This window comes from Poecilia formosa, unplaced genomic scaffold (genome assembly GCF_000485575.1).
Source record: "Poecilia formosa unplaced genomic scaffold, Poecilia_formosa-5.1.2 Scaffold77, whole genome shotgun sequence".
Taxonomy (NCBI): domain Eukaryota; kingdom Metazoa; phylum Chordata; class Actinopteri; order Cyprinodontiformes; family Poeciliidae; genus Poecilia; species Poecilia formosa.
Window position 1 is genome coordinate 1 of NW_006800016.1, and position 18,186 is coordinate 18,186.

At 38.8% G+C, this 18,186-nt stretch overlaps 1 protein-coding gene and 1 long non-coding RNA gene across 3 annotated transcripts; one reads left to right on the plus strand and one right to left on the minus strand.

Annotated features, from left to right (window-relative positions):
* Positions 1-1,304: 1,304 nt before the first annotated feature.
* LOC103140890 (ceramide synthase 2-like) lies at positions 1,305-17,558 on the minus strand. Of its 2 annotated transcripts, XM_016673457.1 has the most exons (11): positions 17,474-17,558; positions 14,069-14,141; positions 8,584-8,800; positions 7,220-7,337; positions 7,019-7,137; positions 4,912-4,969; positions 4,635-4,685; positions 3,806-3,898; positions 2,477-2,605; positions 1,730-1,836; positions 1,305-1,494 (listed from the first exon to the last, which is right to left on the minus strand). In XM_016673457.1, exons 3-11 carry the CDS (start codon positions 8,754-8,756, stop codon positions 1,320-1,322), a joined length of 1,023 nt encoding a protein of 340 aa, XP_016528943.1. In that variant the 5' UTR covers positions 8,757-8,800; positions 14,069-14,141; positions 17,474-17,558; the 3' UTR covers positions 1,305-1,319. The 2 variants fall into 2 exon arrangements, with proteins under 2 accessions (XP_016528943.1, XP_007556308.1); XM_007556246.2 differs by lacking the exon at positions 14,069-14,141.
* On the plus strand, positions 16,483-17,946 carry LOC107836710 (uncharacterized). Its single transcript, XR_001662652.1, has 2 exons — positions 16,483-17,465; positions 17,558-17,946. It is a non-coding gene; the product is annotated as an uncharacterized LOC107836710 (long non-coding RNA).
* Positions 17,947-18,186: the final 240 nt, after the last annotated feature.

The window sequence follows — 18,186 nt, forward strand, 5'->3', positions numbered from 1 at the left end:
CATTAGAGACTGTTTAGGACAGTTATAAGTTGAGAAGATGCTGAACTTAGTCTGAAAAAACAAAACAGTTCAGTCGCTTCAACGTGAGTCTGTATTTAAAGAATATATTTGCTAATTACATCAGTCCAAATCTTGACATTAAAAACCCAGTCAGTTAGGATGTTTTATCTGGATTTCACAGTTTTGCTGGCAGTTTTTGCAGACTTCCTAGTCAGTTTCAAACAGCAACTAGAGTAAACATTTAGTAGTATTTAGGAAAACATCTTTAGACTTTAACAATACTAAATATGTCACAGGATCTGATTTCATTATTTCTCTCTACATACTTGGATATAAACTGGATTTGTTTGCATTGTAAAGTGCATTGAGATGGCATTTATAGTAAAACTGATTCTTGTCATGCAGTAAATGGACAGCTGGTGCATGACACATATCTCAGCCTTCTTTTCTATCCTGCAAAGATATTAAATATGACTTTCAGATACTATTTGTCAGCTCTAGATGTTTCTTTAGTTTTACATTTCTTCTATTTTCATTTACTTGTCCACATTCCTTTTTTATATTAGAAACAAACTCCATAATAAATTCAAAAGGACGAGACAAATTTGTCCAAAATAAACTTTTAAAGACCATCAGAAAGCTTGAAGAACAACTGATCAAGACAACTTACAAAAAAATACAAAAAATAGCTCCTTAAAAGCAAAGTATAAAGAAATTGTGGTGGATTAAGACTTTTGCAGAGAGATGTATAAATATGGAACAACAGAAGTTAATAAGAAACCCAGCTTTGCAGTGAACCAGAACTGGTGATCCATCTGGACTTGTCTGCTGTATCCAAGTACAAACGGCTGCTCCTCTAACAGTGACAGGCCTACTGCTATGTCACTGTGCACTTTTACTCAGTCAAGCCCCGCTGCAATAAGAGAAGTGACAGCAGCACTCTGTGTTCAGCCTCTTCCTCTATGGTGGCTCTATCTTGTGATCCTAATCTGACCACCTCCATCTTAGAAGTGCATCAGTCTTGAAAACAGCATTTGAACAGAACTGCAAGGCAAAACAGAGAAGCTCCTCTCCTAACCTGACTAAGTGAGCTCTGCATATTCCAATTATACAGCAGTTTCACATAGTGCGCAGTAAAGCAAGCAGCGGTTTAATGAAAACTTTTCTTACACTGATAGTGTGCACTCCAAATTTCAGAAATTATTTCACAGTAATGAATTGACATCTTTCTTTTTCTCCCTGCATTTACCGTTTCTTCCATTTCCATAAACAGGAAGTACAATAAATCTGAACATTTTTCCAAAATAAAAGCTGCGTATCTACACATATGTTTTGCTTACGTTGTTGGTGAGGAAGCGGATTGCTATACGGATGATGAGAACGGCCCAGAAGATATGGAGACACTGCAGAACCATAAGCAGGCCATTGAAAAAGTAGTAGCCGAAGAAAGGCGGGTAGATGGTCACTGGGTAAACCCAGGTCCAGTAAATGATCCTGAAACACACAGAGAGGATCAGGGAGGAGGAAAACAACATTCAGCTGGTTAAAATGTGTGAGAACAGTTTTAATCTTATAGTCTTTTACTTTTCAGTTTTAGTGCTACTGTTGTCTCGTTTTTATCTATCAAATACTGTTTTTGAATATAGCTAAAGTCTACATTAATCTTAGAGACGTGCTCTGTACTTATACTGAAGATCAAAAATGTGTGTAAGCGTGTGTGTGTTTGTACCAGAAGGGGAAAAAAATGAGGCGTGTGACGATAAAGACTGCAGCAAAAATGATGAAGATGTAGTTACAGGCGTTTCTCCACCCAGCATAGTTGAACATCTTAGCAGACTGTCAAAGGAAAAAGAAAGAGAATGATTCACAAACAAATGTAAACACATGAGCCGAATGATTATTGCTAATCTCTTTAAAAGCAAATAAAACTTAAATGCATGTTTTCAAACACCAGGTGGCAGTGTCAGCTTCTTTGCGTCAAATAATCCTCTGGATGGAAGTGGCTCATAAATAAAATTAGCACATATGAGATGTGGTTCCTGTCTATTATCAGGGTTCCTACAAATTTTCACATTAACATTTCTACATTTTTCTGTGTGTTTGTACAACATTATGGGCAGTTAAGTAGAAAACATTTACTAAAGTCAGGTTTTACCACTTCTTTGCTCACAAAGCAACAACACAATGCTGTGATTCACTTCTAATCTGATATTATGGGCTATCCTCAATCTTTAAAAAGAAAATCTCAAACTTCTAGATTGTAGTATCCATCACTATGAAATGATGCTTTAAAGCAGACAGGTAATTTTTTATTTTTATTGTTAAAATTCAAGACTTTGTTTAACCTGGAAAATGATCAAATAAATCAATGTGTTTCCAGTCAGCGCAAACCTTTTATCATGTATTGAGTAGCGATGAAACACTGGAGGTAAAATGTTGTCTGACATTCAAAAATAATCCAGTGAGGGACATTTACCTCGAGGAAGTAATCGGAGGAGTCGTGCACCAGCATGATTAGAGTTCCAGCACGGATGTAGTTCACACACCAGGAGAAGCTGATGAGGAGGATGGTCGCTACGTGATGAACTATCTGCTCTTTAAAGTCCTAAAGGGAAAGCAGGGAAATGATTCGCTCGGGTCAAGAGAGGAGGAAACGTTTAAATGTGTGTTGCATGTTAAAAAGTTGTTGGGTTTAGAGCTAAATCCTGTTTAAGATTATTTCAGATTAGACCAGGGATCTGCAGCCTTTACAATACAAAGCGCTATTGAATAAAACTCGGTCAGAGTCGCAAATGTTACATGACCTTATAAAATAGGACAAATTACTATAATAATAATAATGGCGTTTGAAAACGTTATAAATCTAATTGATTCAATTTGCTGCCATTTTTAATCCACCATTTTATATCTATTTTTTTAATCTAAAATACATAAAAGTATTAAAGTTTAGCAAAAGCCTTAATGCTATGGGATATTAGTAGTTGTGAAACAAATTATGTAAACAAAATTATGTTAAAATTAATTATGTTAAAATTAATTGTGTAAACAAAAAAGCACATAGTTTCTGACCTAAAGTCAATAATAATAGATCTAAACATATATTGGTGGTGCTATTGCTGTCAGACTGTTGTGGATATCCAATGAAAAAAACAAAAACATAAACTGCTAAAACCTGAATTTGTGTTATATCCACATTTAACAACATGAGTTGGTTCTTTGACGTTTTTAGCCAGACTTATTAAGAGTCAACATGGAGGGTTTAAATGGCCACTGTAACGTCGGAGCCGCAGGTTTCAGAGCCCCGGTTAGACGTGTGGTGTTAGAGGAACAATCTGTGCCTCTTTTGCAAGACTTTTTTTTCCCTCTGCTCTGCACAGCTGAGCAGGCAGAGCATAGTCCAGCAAAAACACAGAAAAACACACGTGTAACAACAGTCTAATGTCCACCCACAGTCCGCAGATGTGTCACAGCTCAGATCATTCAAAGGTTGTAGAGGTTTTCTCTGAACATAATGTAATAGCAGCACACAAAAAGAAAGCAAATATTACAAGTTATGCTTCAAGAACCTACGACATTAATTCTAACTTTAAGTATTTGTTGGTGTCTGGACGCCACAGAAGCAGGATCTTGAGATCATCTCCAGATTTCAAATTGACAAATAGTTTGGGTCACATGTTTGTGCCACTCTTACTTTGTGGATCCGGTGTTGAAATGTTTGGGAAACCCTGTGCAAGTAGACGGTTTCTTGCAATGTATTTCATTTGTTCTCAGAAGAGAAAACTGCTGCTGAAATATATTCACTTACTTTACGTTTGACGTCAGAAGCCACGCTGAAGAGCAGAGAGCCGTAGAACCCCAGCTCGATCATGTAGTACCAATACTGAGATGGCAGCAGAGTCTGAACAAGAGAGATGTCTTTAATACACAAAATCCATGGGCTAATGTCATAAATTCAGACTGTAAGAATTAGATTATAGATAAGAAATGCATTAGCCATTTTTTCCCCTGACTGATAAATACTTTAACAGATTTTAAAAGACGTAAGGGAAGAAGTGTGCTTTCAGGTCCCTTAACAGAGGCAGAAATTTCATCTGAAATTAAATGTAATAATAGAAAATTATCCCAATGATGAATCAAAAAATGTGCTCTACAGTTATGTGTATTTTTAAATGCATTAATAGTGAATGAAAGTACATGAAAGTAGGACAAAATATCTTCAGGACGATCTAACAAACGTTTCCTCATTATTGCAAGCAGCTCCTGGAAAGTTATTAGATTAAAGACGCATTTACTGTTTAACATGGTAACAGGATGGTTTGGATTGTTTTATTCCCTTAATAAATCAAATCATCAACTGAAAAGAGTTTCTGTATTTTTTCAGGTTATTTTGGTGTGACATTGACATTTGTTTAATGATCCAAAACATATAAGTGTCACAAAAAAAAACAACAGCAAAAAACTGTAGAAGAAATCTGTAAGGAGCAAATTATTTCCAACATAATCTCAATATTTATCTTTATTCCCAATTTCTGACTATAATCCATCGCTACACAACCATTTAATGCCTATTTTGTATTTATGCTGGATAATTTGAGTCAGTAATCTGATGCATCTCATCCCTCCCAGAGACGTACCAGCACAGGAAAGCCTTGCCACATCTCCTTCGTGTCATACAGCCAAGGTTTCTGGAAGGAGAAACAGGACGGGATAATGAGACAGCAGGAATCAGCAGGTGTATTTATATCCACTGACTCAGCACCGGGATGAGTCAGGGCTTCATCTCTGCAAAGAGGCAAAGTTATCAAAGCAAAAAGAGCAGGCAGCTGCAGAAATATACAAGTTACAGCAACGGAAGCACATGATGGATGAGACTTTGTGTGGGTTTACATGAAGAGAAGAGGCAGTACTCACATCGATGAGGGCGGCCAGGCCAGCAATGAAAGCAAGAAGGTAAAAGGTAAATCTCCAACTGCAAGAGAACAAACACACACACACACACTTTCTCTTCAGTCAGTCGGGGAAAAGATGTTTAATAACTCATCTACCAGGAAACGCATAATTAAGGTGTTTTCACACCAAAACTGCAACTTTTGTCACATTCTCAGCTGGTGCGGTTGGTTTTTTTCCCAAACCAAACCGTTTGAAAAACCTGTTCACCCACACGCCTGTGGGGGGCGCTGCACAAAGAACCACTGAAGAAGACAACACAAAAACCTCAAACCAAGACATGAGGGCAACATCCTTCTTTGCAAAAATGTAAAACAAAAATAAATTGGCATCAGATTTTAGTCATTGTAGGATTTAACTTTTGTTTAGTAAAAAAAAACAAAAACAAAAACACGAGTCATTTCTCCTGCTGGAGCAAGCTAGCGTTTGTTTTGACTGTATTTACCCAGAATGCCCTGCGCTGTAGTTTGAGTCCTGCTTTTGAAGCGGCCTCCAGTCTGGTTGCATCCACATATGCTTTCAAAACCTCGACAGAGTTCACTTTCTCCGAGCCAAAACCTGTTTGCATCAGAGTTTGATTGCGCACTCACCCCTTCCCAAACAAATCAGACTAAGTAGACAAACGAACTGGGGTTTGATTAAAACAGACTAAACAGGGCTGTGTGAATTCATCCTTAGATTCCGCACATGGGAAAAATCTGATGAAATACATCATTAATGTTCAACAACGACACGCAAACAAACAAAGCTGGACAAATGTTGATCAAACGGCAGAAATACCAGACAAAAGAGGGAGCTGTTAATATCCTGCTTCAGAGATGGAGCGAGGTCACAGCTCCCTTTGCTCAATCACACAGGTGTGGCGAGAAGGCTTCAGACAGAAAGCTGGAGCAGCGAGAGAGCAGCAGAAGCTCAGTGAGAAAAGGACAGTGAGAGCGAGGGGACACATCAGCCAAGGGGAAGCAGGAAAGACAGAAACCCTGTTGTCCGCACGCACACAATGGGTTGATTGAAAAGAAATAATGTCCTTATGTTGCAACCAACACAGTGAAAGACTCACCATAACCAGGCAGGGACAAACATCCAGTCACGTGCACCCGCCTGCACAAAACCAGACGAATCGTCCGCAGCTCGGATATAACTCACATGCAAACACAAATACAGCTAAAGCGATGACAGAGTCCCTGACACAGCTGAGGCCGTGTAGTAAATATGTTTATAGCTGGAAATGCTTGTGGGGAACCGGGCCAGAAGGGCAGACTGGCACGGTTCTGAGTGTAAGTTAAAAATAGAGGATTCACTTCGAAACCCAGAAATTTGTTTGTACATGCAGCGGGTCAGGTTAAGGTCAACGGTTGTTTTAACCTGCTTCGTGTCACACAGCTGGGCTCCAAACTTTACCCACTGTTATTAAAATGTCAGGTCACAGCAACTCTGATCAATCACCTCTGAGTTTCCTCCACCTTTAAGAGTACATATAGTAAGAGCAATTAGAATATGGAACAGATAAAAAGCTCAATAACCTGGCAAATACTTTGTTCTAGCACTTTGTGATTTAAAAACAGGATTCAGTTTTCTCTGCCAGGAGATTATCAGCCAATTACGTCATGATTTAGTTATATTTGACAACTCTGGCTTATAAAAGGACATTTATATTTAGTTCTGTTATTTGTTTTTGTGCCACATAAAAAAGTGGCATCATTAAATTAAAAAAAAGTGAATTCTTACAACTCTTATTTTGACAGATTTTTGCTCCTGCTCCTGCTAACTACAGCTTAGCTAGAGAATAAAAATAAGGACTTTATTCCCTCAACAATTGACCGCACTAGTGAATTTAATACGCTGAATGCTGGATATGAATCAAAAGTTGCTTCAATAAAGTGTTAGTTTGAGGTTGAACACACCTCCGCAGCCAGGTTACGCACCTGAATCGCATAGGAGATATGTCACATTAGATGTGAAAAAAGGTTTTGGAAGTTTTTATCAAATGCTTACTTTTTATCAGCCCTACATGCGAACAGACTCTTAAGAACAACGATGTATCTAGAAAAGAGCACGCTCGTGTTTTTACCTGGCTTCTCGGAACTTCTTGAGCAAACTCGGTCGGTCCTGGTTCCTCCTCCGTCTGAACCACCGCTGCACTTGTCTTTCTGAATAACCCGTCTGTTTGCAAAGGCTTGCTACTGAAGACTGAACCAACAAAAGGAGGTTTGATTTTTGGTATTTTCCGGTACTTCACATCCTACAGCGCGCTCAGTGTCACGAGAGTTACCTGTGTTGGGTTTTTGGTCACTCTACAGTAATAGGACTCGAGGGAGGGGATGTGAGGCGCTTTGAGCCGAACCGTCTCTTTCACGCCGAGTAGAGAGGCCAGAGGTGTCGCCACTGTCCTGGGATTAAACAAGGGATTAAAAAGGAAGGACATTTTTTAGAAGAAATAGGTGAAATGAATGGAAATCAATGTAAAATCTAACCCTAACCCACAGATGATAAATGAAAGTATTATACAGGATGTGTACTGATGGTACAGGATGTTTACACAATATTTCTGGAAGCTAATTAATTACATTCAATAAATATCTGGCAACATAACAAAAGACGGAAGCAGAAAAGATTATTTTCCACACCTCACCAACAAAAGTTAATGCTTTATATAACAGACAATGAGGATTTTTACCCTTTTCTAAGTAACCGGATGAACATTTCAGCAATAAAATGCTCAAGCTAGGAGCCTAAAAATCAAAAATCAAAAATATTCAGAATGGCATTTCCAAAGAAGAATTATAAAAGAAAACTGTTTCCTTTGAAATGCATGTTTTTATTTTAATGTTAAATGTCCTCAGAGGTCAATGACGATGTGTTTTCCCTCAAATATGTACATACTTCTCAAAACAGATAATTTTGAATATGTAAATAGAAAAGTTATAAATAGAACCTGAAACCACATGAAAAAGGAGGTCTAAGAAAGGACTAAGAAAAGTCTGACTGGATCCAACTTTTAAACAATAAAATCCTATTTTTCAGACTATGCAGGAATCTAGAACGGCATAAAAAGAATAACTAGCTAATGAAAGTAAATGTTGTTTTTGATTGTCTGCATTTTATTCTAAATAGGTTTTAATTCATGTTATTTCTGAAACATTGGGATCCACGTAGAGGCATCTGGAGAAAACAATCTAGTAGTTGGGAACTAGGGGATGTCTGACAAAAAAGTATGTTTTATAATTAAATTAAAAACATTGCAAATTTATGAGCAACTGTGAGCAGCAGCTTTATAGGTTCATGCAAATGTTACAACTGTCTCCTTTGCTGTTTCTCTTATCACGTTTCCCAACGTTAGAGAAGGTGAGAGGGAAGGTAACAAAAGATAAATATAATGAAAATAATAATTAATAGTGACTTGACAAACATAAGCAAGTGAAATATATGACTGCAAAGGGATATAAATACTGTTTTAAGTTGGAGATAGCCAACCAAGAAAGTCACAGACAAAGCAAGGAGAAGGTAGAAAAGGTAAAAGAACAACAAAAGAGGAAGACAGGGATAAATGTGTGAACACGGAGAAAGTAAATGTTTAAATTAAACACAGCTGAGGGTCACAGGTAGGCCAGAGGACAGAGTGAAAGATGGACCGACCTTTCAAAGATTTGCCGGATAATGAGGAATACCAGCGCAATGGGAAGCGCCACCCATAAATCACGGCCCTTCGCGTAAACTCGTCCATCCCGATCCTCCAGGTCAGCCCAGCCCAGACCTTCCGGAAACCACAGCCGCTCCTGCCAGAACCACTCGCTCAGCTCCACCAGCATCCTGAAGCACCAGGACTCTGCACCACCCTTATGGCTTTATCAGCCTGCAAATATAAGTCAATTAAGCTTAGAGACATGCGGTAAAGGACAAGTGAAATCTTCATTCTGAGACAAATGGTGAAAATACAGTGGTTTAACTTTGGTTTTATTTGATGCTCACTGGGAGCATGTACATATTTCCTAATGCATATAACGGAGCACAGAGACATATGAAGATCCACCTCAGGGATGAGCGAATGCTTTTCCTTCACACCTCCACGATGAACTCGTGAATAGAGTCATCTGCGATCGCTGCTTCTTTCTCTGACGTAATGATGAATATTTCGGCTGCTATGTTCAGGGAGTGGCAAGAGAGTAAAGGGCTGGCTGCAAAGTGAGACGGTACATTTGTGGGATGTGAGTCATAACTCATCTATAAGAGCAGAGCGAGTGGGGCCACCGTTACGCACGCTATCAGCGGAGTCCCCTTACAGAGCTACAGCAACTCCCACTCCTGCAGCTGCAAATGCCAAAGCCGTGTAACCGCCTGGCTTCCACTCCCATTCCCACCCTGCTGCTGCTGCCGCCGCTGCTGCCAGTAACTGAGGAGGATTCCCCCTTTGGCTCAGAGAAAGGCAGAAACATTTCTACTGCTCTTATTTTCATAACACGCCCAATAACACACATAATGTTATTGATAGGGCAGGAGCGTCAAACTAGTTTTCTTTTAGGCGCCATGTCAAGATCATGAATGTTCTCAAAGGGCCGCTTGTGCCAGGACGTGTTGATAAAACCCATCAACAAACTGTTAAAATATTAATAAAGAGCTGTCTCTGCCGTCGATAAGTACCTATTAAAATGAAGTAATGTTTTCACAATCATCGGTCCCTCCAGGATTTCAATATTGTTTTTATTTTTTGCAGTGGAAATAGCTGATTTTGTGGATCTAATTTAGTAATTTAAAAAGAAATTTTGCGCATTTACCGTCTTTTTTTGGAAGTTGGTAAATGTGGCTTTTTGTTGCTCTCCACTTTAAACACAGACTATAAGTTGATATCAAGTAAGGCTGAGGCAGCAGAGTAGCTGAAGTAAGAAAGTTAGCAGCCGCATAACTCCAATATTTCCAACCCTTTTTGAAGGAAAATTTGCAATAAACTCACAATTATGCAAAATATATAAACCGCTTTGATGTAATTGATAAAATAATATTTAAGCACACAACTGTTATCTGCATGGTTCTATTTATGCGTCAGCTTGGAGTCCGGAGGGCCATATAAAAACTATAGTGGGCCAGATATGGCCCCCGGGCCTTCAGTTTGAAGCATTTAAAATAGGGAATAAAAATGCATTAATGGATAGCAGGAAAGAAACTTTGACTATGTAAAGACACAAAAGACACAAAACACAGGAATGCAATATCAACATATATGAATGTTTTTGCATTTTAGCTAAATTAAATCGTTTCTCAATATATATGTAATGATAATAATAAAGCTGATTCTTCTGATCTGGCTTCTGCTGTAAAAGGTGCTATGGATGAGTGAGTGTGTTATTTTCCACATACAGTCATGTCAGTCGTCACAATCCCTCTATCCTGTTGCAAAAACCTTGGGCTGCCCTATTTTTCCTTTTGGAGAAAGGGGAGGATGACATATTTTTTCCCTATAATTTTTCCAGTTCTTCCACTTCAGAGATTCAACATCTGACTTTTGGTGGTCATGCATAATGCATTTGAGTGCAAAGATAGCCGCAGAAAAAGGTTCCCCGCAGTCAAACCTCAATGAGACAAGTAAAAATCAGCTGTCCGAAGGGTGTTTGATGTGCGGAAATGATTGCGACAAAATACTCCAAACTCCTGCAAAGTGTGTTGGATACAATTAAATGTAACAAGCTGGACAAACACGCCACAAAGTGAGCATGAAAAATTGACAAATACACAATGAAGCCAAGAAAAATGTTTAAAAAGTCACACTGTCCGGAAGCATTGCAACATTTTAGCATTTTGCAAACTCCAGGAGAATATTTTTAGGGTCGCTTGTTTAGGTCATCCAGTGAATTCAGCATGTTTAAGCAGTTCTTCCCCCACAGCTTCCCAAAATCCTCCTGCCATTGGTCTAACAGATCACATGACCAGACTCTGACCATTTCAAAGGTCCAATAAAAGTAAAGAATGCCTCCAGCGGGTGGGAGGGAGCAAGGCGGTTCTCCCTCTCTCTCTCTCTCTGTCAGACAGACTTTCTCTTCCACACTATACACTGCAAGCGTCCGATGACTGGAAACAGTGATTTCGCATCAAGCTGGCTGAATGTCATTCCAGATATTCCTGAATCCTGGGGTTTATACGCCTATAATGCTTACTCTGATAAAAAGCATCAAACAGAAGTTAGGAGAACCTAAACAAATCCAAGAAGAACGTGGCTCAAAGTCCAGGAATATTTAGAGAATGTAAACACGCTGGCACCAAACAGAGGAATCACTCCACTCCGTCCCCATTTGCTCCCCTGGTTCATAAAATCATCCGGTGCTTTACAGTCCAATGAGTATTGGAAGGCAGGAAGCTGAGCAAGTCAGGGGAACCATAAGTCATAAGACTAACAATGTGCTCCGACTGTGACTCACTACTACCAGACCATCTGTGTTGTACAACCACATTTAGGATGCTCACTTTGGAGGCTGAATCATTCAAACCACAGCATTTAGCAACCATCAGAGGAATACAGATTCATGAGAGAGACCAACACCATCTGGGTTACGAGTCCAAGAACAGAACAACACAGGAACTAGGAGACTGATGCAAGAAAAGCTTCAAGAGAGCACAACAAAAACATAAACCTACAAATTGCCAATAACTAAACAGATTACAGCAGAGATGTCCAGTGTCATTCAGATGAATGCCATGTCCTGGGTTTATGCCCAGCATTAGCCCTCTTCCTTCCCCTCCCATCCCTGGTACTGGATTCAGGAAGTGGTTCAAATACTCTACAGAGAAACGGGACACTCCTTCAAGAAGCACGATCAGTTCTCACTATTACATAACCACATGTGACTTAATATACCAATATGTGTTGTGAAATCACTTGCCAAGCAGGCACTTACCAAGCAGGCACAACACGCTATTGTTACGCCTGTAATGGAAGAACAAAAATTTACAGCCAGATGTAAGGCTTACTGTATTTCCGTTTCCAGTAATGTATTGACAATATGCTGACAAAAAAAAAAAAAAATACTATGTGTTTCGAAGATGTTCTAAAATAGCAGACTTTTAATAATCTCCAAATATACATACATAAGTATAATCAGTCTGAATAAGAGTTGTTATAAATGTGAATGAAATTATACTTTGTAGACAGGTTCAGTCTTTAATTTTGACATTTTAAGCCAATATTATGTTATTCCAGTGTTTCATGATAAATAACTATTTGTTAAAGAACAGTGTGAGGACGGGGACGTTTGTGAATCCGGGTAGAGGGTTGCAGACCTTACACCTGCAGCTGAAGAGAGAAGAGCTGGGCAAATTCGAGAGGAAGGGCTATTGTGTGATTTGGTGGGGGTAGTCGCTTTATAAAAGCTGTTGTTGAGGCAACACCTCTGATCACTTCGGGCTTTTTGCTGTCAGAAAATATCCCAAAGATATGTGTTTGTATTCAATAAATGTGATTGATTTTTATTTTGACTCTTTTTGTGCTGGTTTGATCCTTCACATCAAGGATCTTTATTGGGTCATAGGTATGTCAAAACTTTAAATATTTAGCGCACTGACGTTTCACTGAGATAACATGTCAGAATACATCTATAAATTACAATGCATGTCCCGTTTTTGTTCTTGAAATAATATATTTTAAAAAGATGAATACTACGTCTTTTGCTTGTAAAGACAAACAAAAAAACATTGGCATACATTAAACTAAGCATTCTAATACTTTCTAAGTAAAACCAACCCAGAGCTTTATGTCTCAAATCAATTAAGTAAATTTACAGCTGTACTGGTAACAATATGCTGTATGATAGACCATTACAGTCTACGTTTCTAATCAGACGTTAAGAAGTTGCCAGCGAGAGCTAACCGATGTTTAATAAAGGTGTTGAAATATTAAAGACTCAAAGTCCGCTCAGTCTCAGACCGCTCAGCCTGACCAGCCAGAACCACTCAGATAAGTCTGTAACACAAAAGCTATTTTGCAAACTGATGCACTTGTACAAAAACATCAAACAGCAACGGAGAGAACAGCTTCTCTGCTATATAGGCGATATTAAATCCTTAATGATCTACTATCACCATGTTGCTCACACGCAGGTCGACATAAATCCGGTTTCATTTCCTGTTATATTTTCCCTGGCATTGTACTGAACTCCTGCTGCTCTCCTGTGTTTAAAGCTGATTTAAAACGCCACTACATATACACAGTGTACATAATGAGAGTGGTTAATGAAAAATACAATGTCTTTTAAATAAATTAGATTGAACAGGAGGAATACAGTTTGAACTGTTCAGGTGCAAACAGTTGCTACTGCAATAAACTGAACTTAATGAAATGAGATGTAAAAAAAAAACAAAAAACAAATAAATAAAAGCTGCATAGAAAATTATCAGTTGCTTCATAAATGGGAACCATAAATAACAGCACAGGTCGTTAACTTGCAATGACTATAAGTATTAGGATCATTTTTTATAGCCCATGAGATTGTGATTGGTTTGTTTCTAAAGCATGTAGTGATACAGTAATTAGTGTCGGTGCAGTCTGAAATTGAGATTTTAGCTTAATGATTGCAGTATCAAGGTACAAACTGTCGTTTCAAAGCTTTTAAAATGCGAATATTTAGTATTTCTGTGCAGCAAAATGCATTTGTGTAACAGGGGGAGGGAGAAGAGGAGAGGGCAGCCGGCCATGCTCTCTGCTGCACATGGTCCGTCAGCCCTAACTCAGGTCATGCTTTCAGCATTTTCCAGCAAGGATAAACGATCAACACGCATCCCTCCCACATTTTAGGAATTCTTTGGGAAAGTAACTCAAAAGACATGGAGATTATTTCTCTTACAAAAAAATAAAAAATACATTCAACAGATAATCTCAGTGTGTAAGTGGCAGTCTGTGTTTCAGCATCCCAAAGCAGTCGGTTTATTGAATTGTTTCATGACCGTTATCCTCTCTGCTGTGCTGTGGGAAAACATCACAAAAAAAGTCAGGTTTTAGTGACACTGATCTGTGGCTCTCATGAATTATTGATGCTGCAGGTCAATCAGTCAGCATGCGGCTGTGAGTGGGTCTGTTTAGGAGGCACTGTCATGCTGAAATGATTTACCTCAGTGGATGCAAGGCCATGGTTACATTTACCTTTTGGTGACCAGTTTTACTCATTCAGCGGAGACCGAATTCCACTATGTTCTACTGAAGCTCCGATTACTCACTGAAAACAGTCAAAAAGGAAGACGTAATCACAGACAGATCAACGTTCAAGTTGCTTTTTTCGATCTCAGGTTAAAGTAGTTAACTGAGGTGTGGCAAACTCATTTTCATTTTGGGCCATATCAAAGATCTGAATTTTCTTAAAGGACCAGAATGTATTGATAAAACCCATTAAACTGTTAAAATATCAAGAAATGGCTGTTTGTTTCAGTATTCAATAAGCGTTTCTTAAAATTACATCGTATTGAACGTGTTTTTACACTGATCAGCACATCCAGGATTTCGTTAAGTTTTTGTGTGTTTTTTTTCTTTTTGCGATCAAAATCACAGATTTTCTGGCGCTAATTTAGAAATATTTGTAAGGAATTTTTATGATATTTGCGCTAATGTATGGTGTTAAAAGTCACTTTTTATCAATCGCCGCATCAATCACGGACTATAACTGTACTTCAGGTAAGGCTGAGGCCAATTTGACCAATTTTAAGAAAAGAATTGCAGTAAAAGTCTGAAAAAAATGTGGATATCTGTTGATTTTGTGTGAATTTTGCAAACTAACTGATGTAAATTGGAGTCTAAAAGGCCACCTAAAAAGCTAAGGCGGGCCAGATGTGGCTCCCGGGCCTTGAGTTTGACACACGTGATTTAACTCGACTGACTGCTCTTGACTTCAATGCAGAATTTCAGTCAGAATGAATGATTTACAAACACACTGTCACATATTAGGACTAAGCAAATTAGGTTCCATGGATGAATCACCAACTGCTGAGGCTCATTTAAGGAAACTTAGACTTTTTTTTAGACTACTGCTGTTTTCCATGTATGCCATTCCCATTCTGGTATAACAAATGAACGAGTTATACAATTATTCTTATTCATGTATCAAAGCACTTGTCCCTCACCTTTATATGAAACAAACAAAACAAAGTGGGTCGGAGAAAAATGCCTTTTCAAACCAAAAAGGTAATATGTTGGTCCATCACCTATTTATGTAAAACATAAACAGGCGTTTTAGGAGTGGTAAAATGCAACACAAGTTTCTATTATAAGATTTGAAGAAGCTGCTTAAAGGTATTCTCAGAGAATCATTCACAATAATAATAATGCCTTTGTCTGCGTTGTAGAACAGAAATGCAGGTGAGCCTTCATTCCTGCTGCAACAAGGCAGCAGCACAACACCTCCTGCTGACCATGTGCATTTATACATACCACAACTACCATTGTGTTTTATGGTACTATAGTCTTGGTGTGCTGTTGTGATTTTAGGTGCTACCTGCACACACAAGTTTCTCTTGTAGGGATTAAGAAAGTATTTATGAATCTATTTTATTAGTGTTGAAAAATGTCCGATTGAAAAATTATTGTTGAGTGTTGGGTTGCTTTCAACCCACATTTTCTTCAGTCATACCTTAACTTTCTCATTGCAATGCTCCAGCAACTTTTGCTTTGGCTTTGATTCCCATTTGGGCTTCTTGGCTCTATTGAAAAGCGATGGATTAGTAGTCCTAATCAAACAAGTAAGGGTTGGGCTACTTCCTGCTTCCACTGCGAGATAAGAACTGAGATAGCGTTGCTATATGAAAGGGCAAATGGGAGAACTGACCGTCACCTCCAGAAAATAAAACACAGGTGGGTAATAAAGCAAGAATGTTCACAGCAGGATTTAACAAAATGGAATGTTTCCTAGCAGACCAAAAACCACCTCCTGCTAATGTGTATTTGGGTCAGTTACATCACAGGAGGCACAAGAATTGAGCAGGTCAGCCAGCATTGTTGGACAACATAGCCGGCAAGCTACATTTACAGATTTCCACTGATTATGAAGCGCTGGACGAACATTTTATTATTAAGCCCTTTAGGCTCCAAAGTCTTGACTGATGCTGCTGTGGATGGAGAAGCTAACCCAGATAAAGAGAACGATCGCTTTAGGAACTTTAACTGACGCATATCTACTTATATTCCAACTTGAATTTTTCCATCTCGTTGGATGACATGCATATTGTAAAAATGCTGTATCCTGCGTACATCTATGTTGTTTATAACTGTGGAAAAATGTTCATATTTTACAATAACAATAAACTTTGATGCCTGCAAACACCCCAAACTGACAATATTAGTTGAAATTGTTGTTTTTGATTATTTAATTTAAATATTATTTCTACTCTTCAAATGTACTTATAATCACTGTGAAAATATGCTTAGGTTATATTAATATTTGCCACTTAGCACTACAATTACACTGCAATAATTGGTGTATTGACTATATGTTAATGGGGAAAGTTTTACTTTTACAGCAGAATAATCTATACTAAGAATTGCAAGTACAAACTACTAATTAAACCAGTGGCACACAATGCTGTAAATTATCTATTTATTAATATGTTTATTTTGTGTTTATATGCATAAAATGAAGTCAAATACATAATCTGCTTATATTGCAAACAGTAGTTAGCAAAACTACAAGCTATTCGGCTAGAGGTGGTTTACTCTCATGTGATGTCATTCTCACATTAGAGCTCTGACTTAAGACACCAACTAATTAGCATTAGTTAAGGCCATACAGTGATAATCTCACATCAGGCCAACCCTACTGAAGGATGGAAATGGTTTAAAAAACAATGCAAGTACAAAAAAGATCTGATTAGTGATTAGCCGCCTTATGTGATGTCATCAAAGCCATGCAAGCTTGTTTTTTCCAAAGGGAATCAAGATCTTATTTTATTTCAATGCAAAGCACTGAAAGAAAAAAACAAAAACAAAAAACAGCTGGAACGAAACATTTTGTTACATGTGACAAACTTTATATCAACAGTGGACTTTGTTGCTTTTTCAGAAAAGTGTGGGCAGCAGCTTTACGGTGGCTACTTTGTTGGGGGGGGGAGTTCACAATTGTGGCACTGGAGAACATGTCCCAGTCAAAGTCCATTTAACCATTATATGTGATATAAAAACTAATACATGTAAAAGTCAACAACAGTATAAGCTCTTTTACTAAATTCCACCTATGTGTGTGTTAGCTGAGATAATCTCGTCTGGTTGGCAAACTTTGTTAGCATAGATCAAACACTGAGCCACGCGCCATCATTTCCTTACATTAAACGGCAACGCTTAGAAACTTTACGGCTCCTTTCCAAACACATTCACACATTAATTCCCATGTCTTTTCTCATTATAGTAAGTGAAACAAAACTGCTTTGCTATGTCGCATTAACGGATTCCTTCATGAATGCGTAATGACGTCTAAGCAGAAACAGGATGCAGAACGTAGTCTGCCGCAGCGCACACATTAACGAACAGCTAACCGCTTTGCCGACGTGAAAATGAAACAGTACTTACTTTGGCGTTTTGTTTATTTGAGAACAGAGAAATTCGGTATTTTCGGGGAAATAAATGTAGTTTCTTTCCTCTCCTCCACCGTAGTCCGGGTTCTGGTGATCCGGCTGTAAACCTAACGGTTCTTAACGGTGTGTGTCCAGCCGGCTGGTTGAGCTCAGAAAGGTGCAACCGCTCAAGATCCGGGCAGGTCTTTTCATGTTTTCATGGAGTATAAAAGTCAGGGTTGTTTTTTTTTCTTCTCTCTTTCTCTCTCTCTCTCTGCGGACTGGGGAAAAACTAGAAACCTGCTTTCATAGTGGGAGATACGCGAGGAGCTCCGATGAGAGTGGTCGGATTTTCTTCCAGCAAACGTCCAGGCTGTTCTGTCTCTCGTCGTGTCCCTGCTAATTTCATCCCCCCCCCTCTCGTGTGCGGTGTCTGCGTGGGCGTATTATCCGGACAGATGTGCGGGTCGGGCCTGCTGGAGAGAGAAGTGGCTGGGATCCGGGCAAACAGAAGGAGGAGTGAGAAGGGGATAACGGGGAGGGAGGGACGCAAATGACGTCCGAGCACGAGGGAACACTTGGCTGACATGTTCGCGTTTTGTTTCCACACCGAGGAAAGTTTTACCTCACTTCTCTGCACCAGTTACTCACTGGTTCCAAGCCATGGTCATTTTACTGTATTTCGGGGTTTTTGTCACTACTTTATAAATTATTTCCTAACAAAACAAT

Bases quoted from the DNA above. Each gene is read 5' to 3' on its own strand.
- LOC103140890 (XM_007556246.2), bottom strand. From the start codon at position 8,756: ATGCTGGTGGAGCTGAGCGAGTGGTTCTGGCAGGAGCGGCTGTGGTTT. The intron at 4,970-7,018 runs GTAAAAACACGA...GTTCTCTTGCAG, and splicing joins AAGAAGTTCCGAGAAGCCAG to TTGGAGATTTACCTTTTACC. The intron at 1,495-1,729 runs GTACAAACACAC...TGTGTGTTTCAG, and splicing joins CTCATTTTTTTCCCCTTCTG to GATCATTTACTGGACCTGGG.